General features: G+C 39.8%; 2 protein-coding genes across 2 annotated transcripts in view; both read left to right on the top strand.

Annotated features, from left to right (window-relative positions):
• Positions 1-2,530, top strand: part of LOC134798110 (oxysterol-binding protein-related protein 9-like) — a 69,221-nt gene extending 66,691 nt beyond the window's left edge. The window contains exons 7-8 of the mRNA XM_063770450.1: positions 1,888-1,986; positions 2,403-2,530. Of these exons, the coding sequence (XP_063626520.1) occupies positions 1,888-1,986; positions 2,403-2,515 (212 nt within the window). The 3' untranslated portion in view covers positions 2,516-2,530. The remainder of the gene's footprint in view (positions 1-1,887; positions 1,987-2,402) is intronic.
• A 450-nt stretch (positions 2,531-2,980) lies between these two features.
• Positions 2,981-19,429, top strand: part of LOC134798125 (oxysterol-binding protein-related protein 9-like) — a 59,019-nt gene continuing 42,570 nt past the window's right edge. Inside the window, exon 1 of the mRNA XM_063770467.1 lies at positions 2,981-3,083. Within this exon, the coding sequence (XP_063626537.1) occupies positions 2,983-3,083 (101 nt within the window). The 5' untranslated portion in view covers positions 2,981-2,982. The remainder of the gene's footprint in view (positions 3,084-19,429) is intronic.

The following is a 19,429-nucleotide window of genomic DNA, read 5'->3' as shown; positions in this document are numbered from 1 at the left end:
AGTCACGCATTCTGACTTTCTTCGGCCATGTTTCTCGTCGTGGTAATGACTCCATAGAGCGTCTCGTAGTGCAGGGAAAGGTCGAAGGCACCAGGCCACGTGATAGATGAGATGGACAGACCAGATCAAGGCCGCAACTAAGTGCTCGGTTTACGAATGTACCCGGAAAGCTGCAGTCCGCGACGAATGGCGCCGTATTAGCAAGATCATCACTCATCGAGATTCACAATGATGACCACGACCACTCTGGCAAGAGTGTACCGACTAAGAAGAACCCCCGGGGGGTAGCTCTTATGAGGTCTTCTGTAGTGCACATAGTTGGACACAGGGAACACTGCATCATATGTTGCGTTGTTTGTAACTGGTGCTTCCATTGCTTCTTGGAACTCAATACGGCTCTCTGTACAAATAGGCCCCGTGCATGAACTATAGGGAACAGCATAGGAGCCGTCACATTTTTGGCGCGAGGCGTACATAAATATGTCGTTTATGCTTCCGATGTAGCCCACAAGATGGCAGAACCTACTATGCACAAGGAAACTTACCGACGAGAACGGTAGATGGTAGCACTTGCTTTGACAATGTACATGTGCACGTATGTTTCCGATTCAGGCCACAAGATGGCAGACCCTCCAACGTAAACAAAAGTCCACTTCACTGAGTTTTGCGCTGCCTCGGTGAGTGAGTCAGGTCATTTTATAACACAAATTCTGGCCCACAATTATCTAAACCCCATAATCGACCACTGAATGTTACGAATCGTGCTGTCACTCCCGAACGCTTAACACATTTATCTCAATAGAATATGCCTTAACAACAGTGACTGTTGTAGAGTACTAGCATTGAGCTCCGACCCACCCAACAAAAACTGCCATTTTTGGGGCCCAACTCTTGGCCGCTTAAAAAGAGGGCATAAATAGTAGTTTGTGTTACAAGGGATCAAAATGATATATTTCCGTCAAGGGCGTACATTGAATCCTGAATGAAGCGATGGATTCTACAATAGAATTCCGAACGTAATGAGGTATTCTAAAGTAGAATCCTGAGCGTAATGAGGGATTCAAGTGTTAACGCCCAAGACGAAATAATTTTGATACCGTGTGACACATACTGCTTTTCACATCAACTATGAGGAAATTGTTATGTTCCAAAATATGTATTATTTGACTAAAAAAAAATAGTATGCAAAGTACAACTTTGATCCCTCCTAGTAGGGAAGAAAAGTGCCACTTTGATCCCTCTTAGCGGGAAAGAAAAATACCTTTTCCGAATAGGTGATGTGAACACATTATTGGTAACTCTCAGATCCACTGGGAAATGTTGCTCTACAAGCAGTCTTGAGCCAAGCACGCTCTAACAATTAAATCTTAAGGACCGTGCGCGTTGAAGGCCCTAGCATCTTGTGACCAGAATGGAAAATTTAACGCTTAACACCTCTAGTGCTGCCCCCTATAATTCACGCACGCTTCCTTGCACGTTGCAAGGTCTGCCATCTCGTGACCTAAATAAGTACTAAAATTTGCCATTATACTTCACGTCCATCAGGGCGCCTGTGCTGCCCGCTACAGTTCATTCACGATCCCCATACCACTGCCAACGGTATTATTTGTATTTACCCGTTTTCTGTTTTTAGGGTTCTGTACCGAAAGGGTAAAAACGGGGCCCTATTACTAAGACTGCACTGTCCGTCTGTCTGTCTGTCTGTCACCAGGCTGTATCTCATGAACCGTGATAGCTACTACAGTTGAAATTTTCACAGATGATGTATTTCTGTTGCCGCTATAACAACAAATACTAAACAGTACGGAACCCTCGGCGGGCGAGTCCGGCTCGCACTTGTCCGGTTTTTAAGATAAGTCCTCTTAATACATTGGTTTCCACATCCAGGTTCATCAGACGTCTCTCCGCACGTGGAGCTGGGCTCCGAATGCCGGGAACTGTCTACTTCTACACACTCACTGCCATTGGAAGCCATCGACGCGACAAGTGAGTGGATACTCTATTCCTATTGAAATAAGGTTTAGTTCAGATTGTCACGGAAAGTCAAAAAGCCATCGGCGTTTCGAAGACATCGCTGCTATATGTATATTTATACATTACTATTCTATACAAGCCACAACACAAGTCATGCCAAGGGGTCTGTTTATAACAATGTACGCCACTGCTCTTGTTGTAATTTGAACTTTATCATCATACTAACAGAGTAGTGTTTCGCATAGCAAGCAATGTTACTGCGGCGCCTTTATTACCACCCACACACACACACACACACACACACACACACACACACACACACACACACACACACACACACACACACGCAGTCACAGTTATGTTTGGAACATGCTGCTGTTTTTACCGTTGTAATTTGAGCGCCATATTAACAAAGTTGCGTTTCGCAGGGCAAGCCATGTCGCTACTAGTCCCCGACACGTCGTACTCGTCATCAGAAGGAGAAGATGACTTCTACGACGCGGACGACGGGGTGGAGGCCACGCTGCCGGGACCTAGGTAAGTGCTAGACTCTAGTGTTTATTATAGTTCGTTCAAGCCATGTCGCTACTAGTGCCCGACACGTCGTACTCGTCGTCAGAAGGAGAAGACGACTTCTACGACGCGGACGACGGGGTGGAGCACACGCTGCCGGGACCTACGTAAGTGCTAGACTGTAGTGTTTATTATAGTTCGGGCAAGCCATGTCGCTACTAGTCCCCGACACGTCGTACTCGTCGTCAGAAGGAGAAGATGACTTCTACGATGCGGACGACGGGGTGGAGGCCACGCTGCCGGGACCTAGGTAAGTGCTAGACTGTAGTGTTTATTATAGTTCGGGCAAGCCATGTCGCTACTAGTGCCCGACACGTCGTACTCGTCGTCAGAAGGAGAAGATGACTTCTACGACGCGGACGACGGGGTGGAGCACACGCTGCCGGGACCTAGGTAAGTGCTAGACTGTAGTGTTTATTATAGTTCGGGCAAGCCATGTCGCTACTAGTGCCCGACACGTCGTACTCGTCGTCAGAAGGAGAAGATGACTTCTACGACGCGGACGACGGGGTGGAGCACACGCTGCCGGGACCTAGGTAAGTGCTAGACTGTAGTGTTTATTATAGTTCGGGCAAGCCATGGCGCTACTAGTCCCCGACACGTCGTACTCGTCGTCAGAAAGAGAAAACGATGAATAATAGCTGGGGAGTGACTGCATATTGCATACTGAAATAATAGGCTGCAAAGTGATTCGCTGGCGGCTACAGACAGGTCAATTCGAGTTTTAGTTATTCGATCTGTTTGCGATATGATACTGATCTGTCAGTGTCAAAAGTGACGTTTTTGGTTGAAGAAATGTCACTTTTGCCATTGACAGATCAGTATCATATCTTCTTCTTCATCTCGTGTCGATGGTTTCAAACTGTGCGGGACCAGAAGGTAGCGACATTTATCACCCTGTCTGTCGCATCACGGAGATCCTGCTCCGAGCAGGCATGCGGGCACGCTGGACAGGATATCAGGTGCTCCATCGTTTGTGGAGCCGTCCCACATGGGCATTGGGTGTCTGAGCCGCTTAGAGCACCCCACCTCAGCATGTTCTCCTTGCTGCGGCCGACCCGGGAGCGCAATCTGTTCAAGGCTTTCCAGATCGGCCACGGTTGTTTATGCCCGGCGGGAAGCGTTTCAGCGGGGCGAACGTAGTCGTCAGGAGGGGCGCGGGTACTTTCCTATTGGACTAGTCGGTTTTGGGGCGGAAGAATCCGGATGGCTGCAGTACACCGCATAAAGCTCCTACGGCTCAGTATCATATCGGAAACATCGAATGACTAAAACTCGAATTGGCCTGAGAGGCCGTGTGCATGCAAACATCGAGAGCGGCTGAAATGGGTCAGCTATAGGGTTGTCAAAAAATGGAGCTCCTAAATTACAATATTTTACCGTTTGTCTCGATATAATAATATCAGTAAACAGCGTTTAAAAATGAGAAGGAGGGTAAAAAATATCTCACTCGAACGTTAAAATGCTATGTTATATTATAATTTGGGGTGACTTGTCGCGAAAATGATTTAAGTTTTACCCAAGTTCACATGAACTGAGATGGGATAGTGATCCCATCGTAGATCGTATAGTGATATGATTGTGATTTCTTAACAATAACCATGTGCCAGCCCTATATCCAGGTGAACAACCCCGCATTACACCGTTACACTGAACGCTGACTTGCATGTTACACTATGTATAAACTGTCTGAAACTTGAGCGCTATTCCAATTAGCTTGTTATTCGCATTCTGAAACTGCAGTTAACACAATGACCCATAGCAGGTGCAGGTGGCAGCCCTATATTTAGGTCAACGACCTCCAGTTACGCCAAATCGCCTGCACTTCTGTGTATAATTTATTTTTGGATGTTTACCTACGATCGACTACATGTAAAATGTAAACACCGTGACGTGCGGCTAGGTGACACTGACAACCCTAACTGCAAACTGTCATATAAGCCAGTGGTTCCCAAAGTTGACTGGGCTCCGACCCACCTAACAAAACCCGCCAAATTCGGAACCCACCTCTTGGCCGTCTTAAAAAGGGGGCATAAAATATTATTGCAGTACATATGGTCCTATTTTCCCGCACTAGTGCGAAAATAGCACTTTTCGTGCGTATGTCAAAAGTTTAAAGGGCCATATGTACTGTAAAACGTACGATACACGTGCGAATAGGTAATTCGCAACTCGTGTCGATGTAATACACGACCAAAGGGAGTTATTTTATCGCCACTCGATTACGAGATGCACTTCGATTACGATTACGAGATTAATTTATCGCCACTCGTTTCGAATTTCCTCTTTTCCGCACTTGTATCGTCAATAACTATTTGTAACGCTCAGATGCCCTAGTAGTTTCAGCCGGCCTAGCCAAGCTGTCAATCGCTATCGGCTATCGCTTTGAAAATGAAACGCTTTGTGTCGAGTACTCTTCCATATTAGTGCGACAGCGACAGTTGCGTTTCGATCGCTATGGAGCGTAAGCGATTGGCGTGTTGGCTACGCGGCCAGGGCAGGCGTGGCTCACTCCGCGATTTCGTCGCTTTGCAACAGGTAGCTACAGTACATTCGTTCCACACCAATTTTGGTGTCTAGCCATAAGCCGCTCGTGGCGCTGTCGCCACCTAGCGGCCATATCTGTCCTGATCGTAACAGACGCATTTTGTTAGAGAGTGAGTCTTCTGTACCTAGTACTATTATTTATTCTGTGGCCAGGGCCCATTCAATATTCGCTCGCGACCCATAGTTTGGGAAATGGATATAAGCAATAGTTATGTCCCACACCCACGCCATGCGACGCCACGGTCATGCACGGAGCGGATATGCTGCGTCTTATAGTTTATCGCCATTTCTGGTCCAGAGTTATATTGGTCCACTTATGGTGCGGTTGGCAAAAGTGAATAACAGCAGCACCACAGATCGATATTGTCCTAATTCCGGCTCTCTCGGGTCTACCGAAATACCCGAGCCGCAACCAACTTAAAAATAACCGTATTTTGATTGGATATGTATTATTCGCGCTGTGTCTCCACGAATAGAACCATACATTTCTGTGCCATAAAGGGCATAAAGGAAGCAAAAAATATCATAATACTTCAAGTCAATTTCTCAAAAAAAAATGTAAACACTTGTACGTAAAAAGCAACATTTATAAGTAAAAACATAACTGATTGTTCCTGGTCACTCAAATATCTTTAAATAAGAATGTTTAAACTCGACCACATAGTGGTAAATAGGCCTGTTGCAAGTAACAAAGAATCATGGAAATAATGGTTTTAACGAAACATATATGTTAATATGATTCTAAAACATGGCCCAATCTCAGTATAAACTGAAGGATTATTAATATATTCAATAAAATAAAAGTGCATAATTCTCCAATCGGCCATTTTTACTGAAACGCCAATCAGAAACGTTCCAAACAGTGACGTCATCAATCCATAACATATTTCTTAGAGCAACATAGACAACCTCATTGACCGAAATCTATACGTGGGCACCAAGTAGTTCGAAAGGTGCAAAAAAAATGTTATTTCGCCACTAAACATTTATTACGTCCAAAAAATATTATTACACGATATAAAGTAGATATCTATTTGTTATTATTTAAATAAAATGCTAAATAATACGATATTTCAACAACAAACATTTTTAATTATTTGGCTGAATGGAACTATCATTGCCATGTTGGCTGTCGTAACTAGAAAAAATTAAAAATTAAAAAGTAAAACCGGCGTTCGGTGATTTTCACTCAAAATTTACATGTATCTAAATAATTCATCTTAAAAGTTTTTGTGTAAAATGAGTTATTGTGATAAATTTTTGTAATGTATTTATTATCCCTAATCGTAATATATGGTGCTGAATTAACAATATCATTCGGATTCAAGGGAAATTCGTAACTGTAAGTATGTAAACAATATCTACCACCCTACCACCAACTAAATGATGACGTCACAAATGGCATGCAAGGCGTTTTCGCGCGAAGTTTAAACTAGCCATAATAAAATGCAATTATCTATGTTAAATCTTATGAGTATAACTGAAATATAGTGTTTTTCGGAACTAATACAAGTGTACCGACAATATTAAAAGGGTTTTCAAAATTTGTCATCAGGCCTATTGCAATCAAAAATTCGTATTTCACTGACAAGCAAACATATCCAATTGTCCGGCTCCGATTTGATTTATTTTTATACATGTTATAGAGTAGCATAAAATAACAGACACGTTTTTTTTTTTTTACTGTCTAAACTCATCCTACTGGGAGAAATTGTCCTCCAAAGTACTGAAAAGTGACCAAACCCTCTAACTTCTGTAGAGAGTTTTGTTCGAGCTAATTGCTAGTTGGCTACAGGTTTGATTATATGTTGGAGAATATGAAAAAGTAATGGACACGTGTTTTGATATTTTGGCTCAAACTTATATAACTTATAATAAATATTTCACAAAATATCTCATATTAAAAAAAACTTTGAAGTGTGTTTTTGTTTTTATATGACATTTTATCCCATTTTATCGGGAATAAACAATTCAAATCCTTCGTGATCCTCATATGCACGTTTGTACGAGTATAAGTAAGAACGAGATGCACTGCGATAACGTCAAATCAATATCAACACAAGTATAGATTTTCTCATTCTGAATGCGCTTCTCGGCTGTTCAACCCTCAGCTAAAGGGTTAATTGTTCCACTGCATATCGGATTCACCAATTATTCTGTTCGGTATAAGATAACCTCTACTATACTATACCTGTTTTTTTTAGCATTATTGAATTTAATAAACATGGCGGGGGTTTAAATCTTCTCGGGTCAAAAGTGCAGAGTTAGAGCCGGCGTAGCTTTATTTGACGTTCATAACCGCATTGTAATATGCCTACTTGGAAAATGAACTATCTTTTTCTTTCAAATTAAAACCAAAATATGGAACACTGCAAATAAACACTGATTAATTACTTTATGATTATAATGAAGTATTTAAAGGTATTATAGTATTATAAGGCATACATTTAGCATACAATAAGTACTTACACATTATGGACTTTAATATAAAGTTAGAAGAATCAATTTACAGACACGTTTTTCGGATTGACCGAATTTATACAGAAAAGTAGGTCTTTAGGTTACGGCGTAGGTTTTATAGCATGCTTATCTCTGCCAAATGCTCGCGGACCTACATTTAGTCCGATTAAAGTACAAAATGGGTAGATTGGGTATTTGTATTTTTCTACTCGTCGACTGTAATTCTTGAATTAAGATTTCGTATACCAAACTGCAGTTGGGTATTTTTAATGTATGGGCTCCCAACTCAACTATAATATTCATTTCGATACGGTTTAGTCAACTATAATGAAATTGACCAATCACAGCTCGCCGCGATCAAGAGAACGAAACAAAATCATAGCTCAAATTAATTATTTATTTTAGGTTGTATAGTAGAAACAATTGCTTCATAAGACAGAAACGCGCATGTGACACCCTTAGGATAGCAACATCCATAGACTACGAAAACCACTTAGCGTTGCTTGTTAGTCTCCATAGTCGGTGGCCAAAATCGAGAAAACAACTGTCTAAAAATTTAATTTAGGGCGGAGCACGTACCAGGGCCTCATGAGTTACGAGAAGGTGTCGTTGGCCAGCCCGCCGGGCCGCGGTGGCCGGGGCGCGTAGCAGTATGAAACTATCGCGGCTGCTCGCGTATCTTAGCTGTATACTTTTGGTTTGGTTTGTTTGTATGATTCTACTAGTTTAAAGTATTAGTTTGTTAACTCGTAGAATAGTTATTTGTACAATAAGAGATCAAAGTTTGATATTTCTTCGAGTGCTTATTTTGAGTCCCGTGCAAGCAAAAGATTCTAGCGAGTGAATCTAATATAGAATCTTGAGCGTAGTTAGGGACTCAAAAGCGCACGAGATGTAAATAACTTTGATCTCGTGTAGTACACAAAATTGTTCACCTGAACAGTGAGAACATACCTATTAGACAACTTGAAAAATGTAATCCTTCTTCATCACTTAATACCTGCACTCATGTTTTCTTAAGATTTACAAACAATTAAGTTTAATTACCGCAATCGGACACAAAAACAAAACATAATAATAAATTTCAGTAAAATAATATGGAAATAACGAACATCAACTGACAGTTCAATCGACAACTTTTTTTTGTAAAAAAAAACTTTGTAGGATACGGTCCGAATTGCGGATACGTACTATTTGTCAACTATGGTAGAAATTCTTAAACGTAAAATAATTAATTTTGCGTGATAATCTGTGTATTTTTTGAGTTCATTATTTTAATTGTACCATAAAATATCTAAAATATAGTATTTTATCAGTTTTTATCAAATCTTAACCTTTATTTTTATTAATTAATTATTAAGAATTCATACTCGTAGGTACGTGTTTTGGAACGATGCGGTCTGAAGTTTTCGGGGGTCTATTATAAACCCTCGATATAACGTTAAATGTCGTTTTAACTTTTTTTGTCTGTTTCTTTTTGCTAACAGTGTGAAAGGGGACAGAGATAATAGAACCCAAGAATTTCGAACTCAGACCCCGCATGTTGAAATGACATTTGCCTATAAAGGTCACTTGAATGTCATTTTTTCTCACTCAGTGAGCAAAATCGCATTTTGCTCACTGTTTTTAAGAAGCAAAGTACCCTTGTTCTAGTTGCTGAGGTGAAAAAAGTATTGTATACAATAGTGATATAATCAAGCTTTTCAATCTCGTACCTCACTTAGGCAACTCAGCAAGCGTCGTTGCCTAAACACAAACACGGTAATCGACTGAGAAGCTCTCTATTATATCACGATTGTATAAAATACTATTTTATTACTTACATATATCTTAAGTCATAATAGTGCCACTTCAACATGATTTGATCACCATAAACAGAACCTACTGAACGCAGGAGTGTTACCTCAGTGAAAGTTGTCATGCCATAAATTAGGGTACAAAATCACGCACCGTCATTTGTTACCTCGAAACATTGTCCGAAAGTTGCGTGTTTGTCACGAAGCCACGGTTATCCTCAAGGCTGAAGGTCGGACGGCGAATATACGCAAACCTCAACATATAATGCTGGTAAAATTGTACATAAGTTAAAAAAAAGCCGTTTCACAATACACTACATATACTCGTACCATTGTTTTCTAGATTTCAACTGCAATACAACGGTCGCTTTTGAAAAGGAAACCACGAGTAGGTACAGTCAACTACAAAGAGATGTATCCACATTTTCACTTAATTACAATGCAGTAAGGTGAAGTGGATATATCTCTTTGTAGTCGGCTGTACAACAATATACAAATAACTGTCAGATGGCAGTCGTTTTCTTAAAATCTGTTAAAATGAGTGTGATTAGTTGTCAAGCGGACCCCAGGCTCCCATGAGCCGTGGCAAAATGCCGGGATAACGCGAGGAAGAAGAAGAAAAGGGAATCTTATGTCTGGCTTATCCGGCATATATATTGCACATTGTGTATTTTCGTGATAAATATAATGTACGCAGCAAAGAACATCGGCACTGTCAGCTTGCCAAATTATATGGAAATTAAAATCATCGTGTCTTGCCAAAGTCTACATTTATTACGATTACTTACTGTGGAATATGTTTCATATGGGAACGATTTACTCTTAATATCGAAAGTCGGCGATATTCTTAATATCCGACTTTTAACTCTCGCAGTTTTCCGATCTATTGGCAAATAAAACATTTTAATATAAGTATAATAATACATAGGCAAATATACATTGAAAATTTTAGGGTAGAAAAGGGTCGCGATTTCTGCGTTGGCCCCATAGTAAAAGTTGCTCAGTATAATCCCAAAACCTCCCTGGCAACGGGAATGCACTTATTTTTTAGCCACCGTGTATAGCGACATGTCCGCCGCGCCGCGGCCGACGTTAGACTCAGAGCACTATTATCATGGCACTATTTTGGATTCATGGTTCTATTCCAATGCGTCTGCAGATTATAATGCGGTCTTCTAGTACCGATTTTTACGAGTGTTTGCAACCTGGTCTAGTTATAAGGTTTGGTGTCAGATATGTAGAAACAGCTAACCAACTAGTAATCTGTATATACCTACTGCACGTACCTACGCGTTTACTTAAAAAAAAGCCTGAAAAGTCAGTGAATACTACAAGATTACGCTTAGATAAAGCAACACGACAAAAACCGACCAAGTGTGAGACGGACTCGCGCACGAAGGGTTCCGTACCATTACGCAAAAAACGGCAAAACAATCACGTTTGTTGTATGGGAGACCCACATATATATTTATTATATTCAGTTTTTTGTATTTGTTGTTATAGCGGCAACAGAAATACATCATCTGTGAAAATTTCAACTGTCTAGCTATCACGGTTCATGAGATACAGCCTGGTGACAGACGGACGGACGGACGGACGGACAGCGGAGTCTTAGTAATAGGGTCCCGTTTTTACCCTTTGGGTACGGAACCCTAAAAATGGCTCTCCATATTGTTACCGTGTTTGTGTGAGTCATTATGTCACATAACCGGTGTCGTAAGAGCGGGCATTACTCCCGGGAAGGAAATGAGTCACGGAGACATGTGCTTACCGACATACTGACTTCGAAATTCTAAACGACAGGAGAACCCCAAATAAGCGCTCACTATATGGTTTCTAACAATAGTGATTCGAATTTAAACTAGAAAACGGATATATCGGGTGGAAGTGGAACAAAACGACGAGGGACTTTAATGCAAACGGGGAATTGTTTAGGCTACGTTCATTATTCACTTATTAATCACGTTAATATTTCTAACCGTTTTTGAGTTACAGTTAAACATTCGTGCAAAAATCTGTATGTATCAAACCTAGCAAGAAAATCCTATTGAATGATATGACATGTGTCAATTTAAAATGTAAATAACTTTGTAGAGTTGTCACTAATATAATAATATTTCATTTTGTTTTACTTTTCAACCGACGAAAAAAAAAAACGGAGGAGGTTCTCAAGTCGACGCGTATATTTTTTTTTTTTATGTATGACCACGCATAACTTTTTACAGAGATGTTCGATTTTGATAATTATTTTTTTATTGGAAAGGGTATACCCTGAAGTTGGTCCCATATAAATTTGGAAAAAAAAACCAACCTTAAGGGTAGGAAAATAGGGGATGATTGATTTTTTCACTCACCGATTGTAACGTATGACCACGCATAATCTTTTACAGAGTAGTCGTAATAATAATAAAAAATTGGAAAAAAATCCTACCCTAAGGGTGGGAAAATAGGGGTAATTTATTTATATTACAGAACAAAATAATAGTTAAAGTAGGATTATTAATATAACAGTTAATAGCTAAAGCAAGGTAGGTAGCTATTTTAAAAGTAATCAAAAATTAAGCATGTAATAATTTGTATAAATTATAGCCACAGAAAATTATAAAATAAAAACTTTTTAACAAAAAAAATAACCGCCGAAAAAAACTAAAAGGAAATAAAAAAACCGGCACTAACACGAAACGAGTCGACCAACAAAAACAATAGCACACTGAAAAGAAAAAAATAATTATTTTGTCTTCAATAACGCAAGTGAATACCTATGAACTATGTATATACATACTTCTGAAATCAATCACACAAATCTGCGTATTTATATATTTACAATCTGTTATTTTTGGAGTCGGTGCCAGCCTCAAACAAACTTGAGCACCTTAGTGAAGCACCTGCACCGACTCCAAAAATAACAGATTGTAAATATATAAATACGCAGATTTGTGTGATTGATTTCAGAAGTATGTATATACATAGTTCATAGGTATTCACTTGCGTTATTGAAGACAAAATAATTATTTTTTTCTTTTCAGTGTGCTATTGTTTTTGTTGGTCGACTCGTTTCGTGTTAGTGTCGGTTTTTTTATTTCCTTTTAGTTTTTTTCGGCGGTTATTTTTTTTGTTAAAAAGTTTTTATTAATCCATCTTTACGATTATAATAACTCGATTGTCGATCGCTTAGATAACACTATCCTTTCAGCTCAGTCCCTATTAGAAATGTTCCACTCAGTATAATTATGCGTGATATAATCCGTTGACATATTTAATTCTCGACTCCCGTTTTCCGGTGTCCCGGTGACCACGAAAGCTGTAAAGGGGTCGAAACCTCAGGATGTATTTTTGATTCATTATACGTAAGATAACCTTTACCCGTTTCATGAGTAACTATCGCGGTAACCGAAGACAATATGATTTAATTCGACTTATTTGCAATCAAATACGTGTGAAATCGTAACCGTATTACGATTTTCGTACAAACATGCCCCTTGACCTGGTTCCGAAGGTATTGTTCCACATTGAGTTCCGTTACGTCAGCGAGGAAGTAACGTAACTTCCAAGTAACGATGCAGGAAATAAGTTGTACGGGGAAATGTCGAATCTGATTTATTGTTTATGTACAGTCGCTATCAGGGCTATGAGAAAATTGAAGTTCGCATATTGCGGGCATCTTTCTCTGTCACTCTAATTACTCCTTAATTGGAGTAAAAGAGAAAGATCCTCGCAATTTCCGAATTTCGGTTTTCGCGGTAGGCCCTCGGATATATTGGAGCGAGCAAGGTGCTCAAAAATATCTGAACAATTAAGCGATTTAACGTATTTTTAACAGTAGTTCCGTTCAAATATTTGGGAACACCTTGACTGCTCCGATATATTTAATGGCGACTAAGTATCTTATTCCATCGTGAAACGTTGATAGCCTAGCGGTAATCAGACGTGAGGTGCAACAACAAACCGGAGATCGGAGTTCGTTGGTTCGAATCCAGCCCTATTTTCGGTCGGTTATTGGTGAAGGAAAACATCATGAAGAAACTGATGGACAAACCTTCATTAGGTCATCCATTTAAGTAGGATTATCACTATGGGTAACTAGACCTAATGGAGCGTAATAAAGACCTAATGAAACCGGACCCTTAGACTCCTTTAGGATGCGACCAAGAACATGCTAAAATGAAGGGGAGGCACAAGAGATAACATGAATGCCCCTGACACAGGCAAAGTTGACGAGATTCGAACCCAGACCCAGGTCAGCCAGGACCATCAGCTTTGTTTGTATAAAATAATAGTTATTTGTTTTACAAGGGGGCAAAGTTGTTGTTTAACCGCTCGTGCTAATATTGATACCCGAGCAAGCGAAAGATTCCAAAATTGAACCACGAGCGTAGCGAGTGGTTCGAAAAATGGAATCTTGAGAGTTGCGAGGGTTTCAAAGCACGAGGGTTAACAAAATTTGCCCCCGAGTAAAACACCGAATTTTTCACCACACCAACCCAAAAAATCAAACATAATTAAACAAAATCAAATCCAAATGAATGTTATTAAATATTTATGTTGGATGATATCATCATTTAAAAGTCAATTCTACCAGCAAACATAAGAAAACAACTCAAAATTTGCATTTGTGAATAAAATGCAACTTTGCTATCAGTTTTTGAAGTGCAAAGTAAGCCTTTCCGAGCTGGTGTGGTGAAAAGTATTTTCTAAATCGGTCTAGTTGTAAAATCGGGGGCTACACGTTAAATAATCCTACTAATTGTAGCCTGATAAAAATTAAAACCGCGGCATAATTCCATCTGTTTTTAAATAAACCACCATACTGCACAAAGCAATCTCGCAATAAAACGATTCGATACAATTCGCATGACCTGAAAGCGCGTATTCTGTACCCCCGACAGCTTTCACTCTCCATTATCTATTGTCCATCTCGGATTTACTCGTATTTTATTTTACGATTCGTTTGGTGTTTTTTAATCGAGTTTCCGACCGACTGGGACCGTACGGGTTATGTTGTTAGTATAATTATTATAATGAATGAATAAATATTACGGGAAATTTGTTGACTAAGTATGTATGTATTTATTTATATTCTTTCGCATGCTTTTTGTAAAGCTGACTAACTAACGGTGAATGATGTCGGCCTGTCAGTTAGAAAAAATTGACAGTTCCGAACAACTGACAGGCCGGTATCGTCCGGCGGACTGGTAATCAGTGGGCCCCTTAAGTTCGATGTAAATCTCGGCAGGACAGACTCTGACACTAGGCAGAGCCTGTCCGTCAGCTGTCAGACAGCTGTTAAGACAGAATTAATGTTGTGGAATAAGTTCCACAATATTAGGAGGTCATACGTAAACCTTGACCGCGGAAGGCCGTCAGTTGACATATAAAACCCATTACGTATACCCCATGGCCATTTCACTGCCCAATTTCCTATAGCAATCACAGTCAGGTTTTCGTTTATGTTTATTTAAATAAAGACTAAAGGGGCCCAATGATTAACAGTCCGCCGGACGGTATCGGCCTGTCAGTTGTCCGGAACTGTAAAAATTTTGTTCTAACTGACAGGCCGATACCGTCCGGCGGCCTGTTAATCAGTGGGCCCCTTTAGGGCCAGTTGCACCAACCACATTTAACGGACTGATTAACGTCAATCAGCAGTGTAATATGAAACTTCCCATACAATAAAATTTAGCGAACGCTTTAGGTGACAGACGGTTTGGTGCAACCGACCCTAAGGCTGGTTCAGTAAAAGTATATAAGTACTTACTCATAAGAGCTTAAACCACTAGGAAAGATAAATTGTAATATCAGACATTCTAGAATATAACTTCACTTTCTCGTTAGTTTTTCCCGGAAATGATTAAGATACACATTTACCCGCGACTTCGTCTGTGTAGTCGTTAATCTGTCCCAACCCTCCTCTTTAATAGTCTCGTAGTAAATTGCAACCAACATTTCTCGCCCTTAGGGGTTAAATTCGGTGCCAAATTTCAACGTACTGTCCGGTGGTTTTATGTGAACAACATACCAAACTTACAAACATTCATAATATACCTACGTGTAATAAATTGGATGCTGCTGATACGCAATAATGTGTCAACCCACATCCATTTTGCAATAAGATGTCAACTCAAAACTTTGACGCTTAAAGTTGACATTTTATTGAAAAATTAATGTGGGTTGACACATTTTTGCTAGCGTCATCCGCAGCATCCGTATATTAATAGGATACATGCTTATCATTATCTTTTATAGAGATAACCGAGTCTGTAATCCGGTAAGGCCCACTTGCACCATCCCACTAACCTGGGGTTAAGCGGTTAAACCGTTAACCTAGTGTCAAATTGTACTGGTAACCATGGCAACTCCAGGTTTAACCGGTTAACCCCGGGTTAGTAGGATGGTGCAAGTGGGCCTAAGTCAATCAACCTCACCCTTCACCTGCACTCTGTGGTCCTTCGCCTTGCTGACCGGTGATACATGGTGTTTATAAATAAACAATTGGACGCGCGCCGCGGCTCGGCGCAGTCGCAGCGGGCGCCGCGGTGCGTTCCATCACAGACTAAAGTGGTATCTAGACGGGACTGATCAAATCGGTCGATATGATCAGAAATAAAATTGGCGTCAATCTCCAATTTTAGATTTATGGTGATATTAGAACCCGCTAAATTGAAAAAATGCCCCAGAACGAAAATACTGGCCTCACAAATTGGTATTCTTGCGGCCGCACCTCATTTTATCGGTAATATCGGTCATTATCGGCGGTTGAATTCGGCGAGCCAAATTGGCGTTTGCGTCCGCACGTCCTGATTAGATCGGACAATTTAATCAGATTGGCGAAAAATTTACTAGTCTGGATACGCCTTAATGGTTTACAGACTTGACAAACCCAATAAAGCTTAGTTCCCTCTTTGGGTTGGATGGTCAGATAGCACTTGCTTTCGGAAAAAATTGTTCATGGTTTTTCCGAACGGACACGAGGCTCTCTTAGTGCCACTTGCACCATTCCACTAACCCGGGGTTAACCTGTTAAACCTGGCGTTACCATGGTTACCAGTACAGTTTGACCACTAGGTTAACGGTTTAACCGCTTAATCCCGGATTAGTGGAATGGTGCAGGAGGGCCTTAGTAAGACGCGGCAAAAAGCAAGGACATGGCTAGCAAGATGGAGACTCTTGGCAAACTGGAAAAGCTTTCCTTCTTTCACACACATACAGACTATTCTTGGCCGAGTGGTCGTGGTCTTTTCGATAGTTGTATTAGTTCCCTCACTCCTTTTTCCGGAGAAAGCTCTTTGACAATAAGTTTTTGCCACTTATAAGGCCCTAAATGGGTAGACAGTATATTTACAAATCGTCGTTTTAATGCGAAAGTAAATCGTCTATTTGAGACAATTAACAAGTTACACTGCAAAAACAAATACCCCATCTGCACATTCCGATTCTTTGCCCATCTCTCCCGTTCAGCGCTAGTGCACGACCGACCGTGCCGCACGGCGCACCTTCGCTGCGCGCACTCCCCGGACCGATCGATACCACGCGCCTACCGCACCAACCGTACCGAACCAACCCCCGTACAACCCGGCAAAATTACGTACGTCCTGTACTTTCCGTGTTTTATACTAACCGTCATCAAATCGAGTACTTTCCGTATTCTGTACTAATCGTTAGAAATTTGGAATAGGAACGCATGTCTTTGTTTTTGTTTGTGTGCACAACGTCCGTGTTTGTAATCTTTGTCGATAAGAGCTATAATCGAGCGTCTAATCTAGTTTCAACTGTTTTTGTAGAGAGCCGGTGGGAGTGCATTTTTTTCTAATTGCAACTCTATGAGTATTGTGTTAACGTTGTTTTTTTAATGGTGTTACATGGTGTTTGGTCTCGTTAGTCGAAAATAGATCTATTTTGACACCTTAGTCGGGGTTTCCAGCCAGTTGTATTTTGTTTTGTGAAGGAATATACTGCAGTGGAAGAAAATGCGCTTTTAACGACTATTGATGTTGGTGTCTATTGTTTAGAATAGAAAAACAATAATAACAGTTATTCTTAATATCTCACTTACTCTGCTAGTAAATTACTTTACAGCGAAAATATGAGCGGTCGTTTCTTCCATACAATTATGGTACTCTACATTATAACATCATCATCATCATCATCATCAGCCTACTCTCGTCCACTGCTGGACATAGGCCTCTCCTATTGCACGCCATTGAGCACGATTTGCGGCAACTCTAATTACATATACATTATAACAATTAACTTTAAATAGAAATTTAGAATACTTTTCATTCTTATAATTTTTCTGTTTTCATTTACCGACAAAAAAAATAATTATGATTTTATCTAAAAATAATCATCATGTCCATTTGACTGACAAGGTGACACTTTCTGTCATGTCAACAATATTTTGTCTTAAATGTCATTACCAACGTGTTATTTGATTTATCAACGTGAAGTGACCAGTTAAGTTTTAGGTAAAAGAGGATCTAGAATCTGTTCAATGAGGTCTCATTTAATTATCTCATTTACAGGCTGTTTTTGCGTAGCAAATTTGTTTTCCAATTTTCACCAAAAAAACATAAAACCTATAATATTTCACACTGAAACATACTCCAGGAGCCGAGTACTATCAGCTGTAAAAATATTGGTGGCTAGTTTGTTAGCATCTTATATACCTACATATCTAATAAAAGTATCATATTTTACTGTGTGAGCCACACACGATTAGTTTCTTATAAAAGTTCTGGCCTCGTCACCCTGAGAACAGCCGATGCCGTTTTCTCACTGCAATCGATTGTGTACTCATATCGCGTCTACACAGCTACTATACGACATGTATGCTATATAAACGTGTGCACTTACGACGTTTTAAGTTTAAGCGGGAAAAGCCGTTATAGAGCTATTAAACGTTATAAAACTAGCGGTGTGAGGTGTAGCGGAAAATGCATCGTCTAGTTTTTTGCGAAGAATCTGTTGAAGTATAAGTACAAAATTACATGGCTAAAGATACAAATGAAACCGATATTATGTCGCTGTAATGCGGTTTTCAAATAGAAGGTTATAAAAAATAGCACTCTGTGATATTACGTAATTATGTATCTTTACGCATTGTATGTAACCCGGAGTTAACCGGTTAAACCTGGAGTTACCATGGTTACTAGTACAATTTGATACTGGGTTAACGGTTTAACCGGTTAACCCCGGCTTAGTGGGATGGTGCAAGTGGCACTAAGTCTACTTGAGTCAGGGGACTTAGGGGTCTGTCAAAAGTTAACATTTGACAATTTAGCTATCACAGAAAAAAACATGGTGACGTTCAGCGCCATCTTCTTTAGCTGTCAAACTCCGTACCTCGAGTTTTCCTTAGACTTTACACATCTTATACACGATCAATTAATTTTATTAATTCGAACCAAATTCAACGTAATAACCTACTATGAATACTTGAATTACTTCTCGCCTTCTATTTAGTAACGGGAACTGTGTTTACTGTGTGATTGGTAAACAAAATGATTGATGAAATAATTTGGTCAACCACGGTGATCGATCTATGACGAGTTGACAACAGACTGCACCAAGTCGTATTAATACTTTAAATGGAACATATTCTATTTAATTATTTTTATTTATTTAGTAGCCTTTACCCGCGACTTCCAGGCCTATTCGGATTTCGAGATAATCACAAGATCTTGAGACGATTTATAGATCAACTAGATCTACATTAGATATCGACTAGATGTGACTTGGATATCAAAGTCATAACTTGTCGAAATCCTTCAAGAGGACCCCCAGAATCGCGGAAACGTCAAATTTGACATATCTATCTTACAAATATCTTTAAATGATCCGTATCGTAACTTGTTAAAATCTAGTAGAAATCTAATTCATTTTCCGAATCGAGCCGTTCGTCCGTGTAGGTCGTTAAAACATTTCTAACCGATTTCACCTCCTTAGGGGATGAATTAAAAAAAAAAACAACTAAAAGGAACCTCTACAATATTTGAAAAATATAAGATATCCCTAATAAGGTAAGGTGGGCTATGACTGTCACCGGGGTATATCATTTGTATGGAATCCTCATTTAGGCCGAA

Source organism: Cydia splendana, chromosome 16, assembly GCF_910591565.1.
Source record: "Cydia splendana chromosome 16, ilCydSple1.2, whole genome shotgun sequence".
Lineage (NCBI taxonomy): Eukaryota > Metazoa > Arthropoda > Insecta > Lepidoptera > Tortricidae > Cydia > Cydia splendana.
Note: the sequence above shows the minus strand (reverse complement) of the source record. Positions and strands in the feature narration are given on the sequence as shown.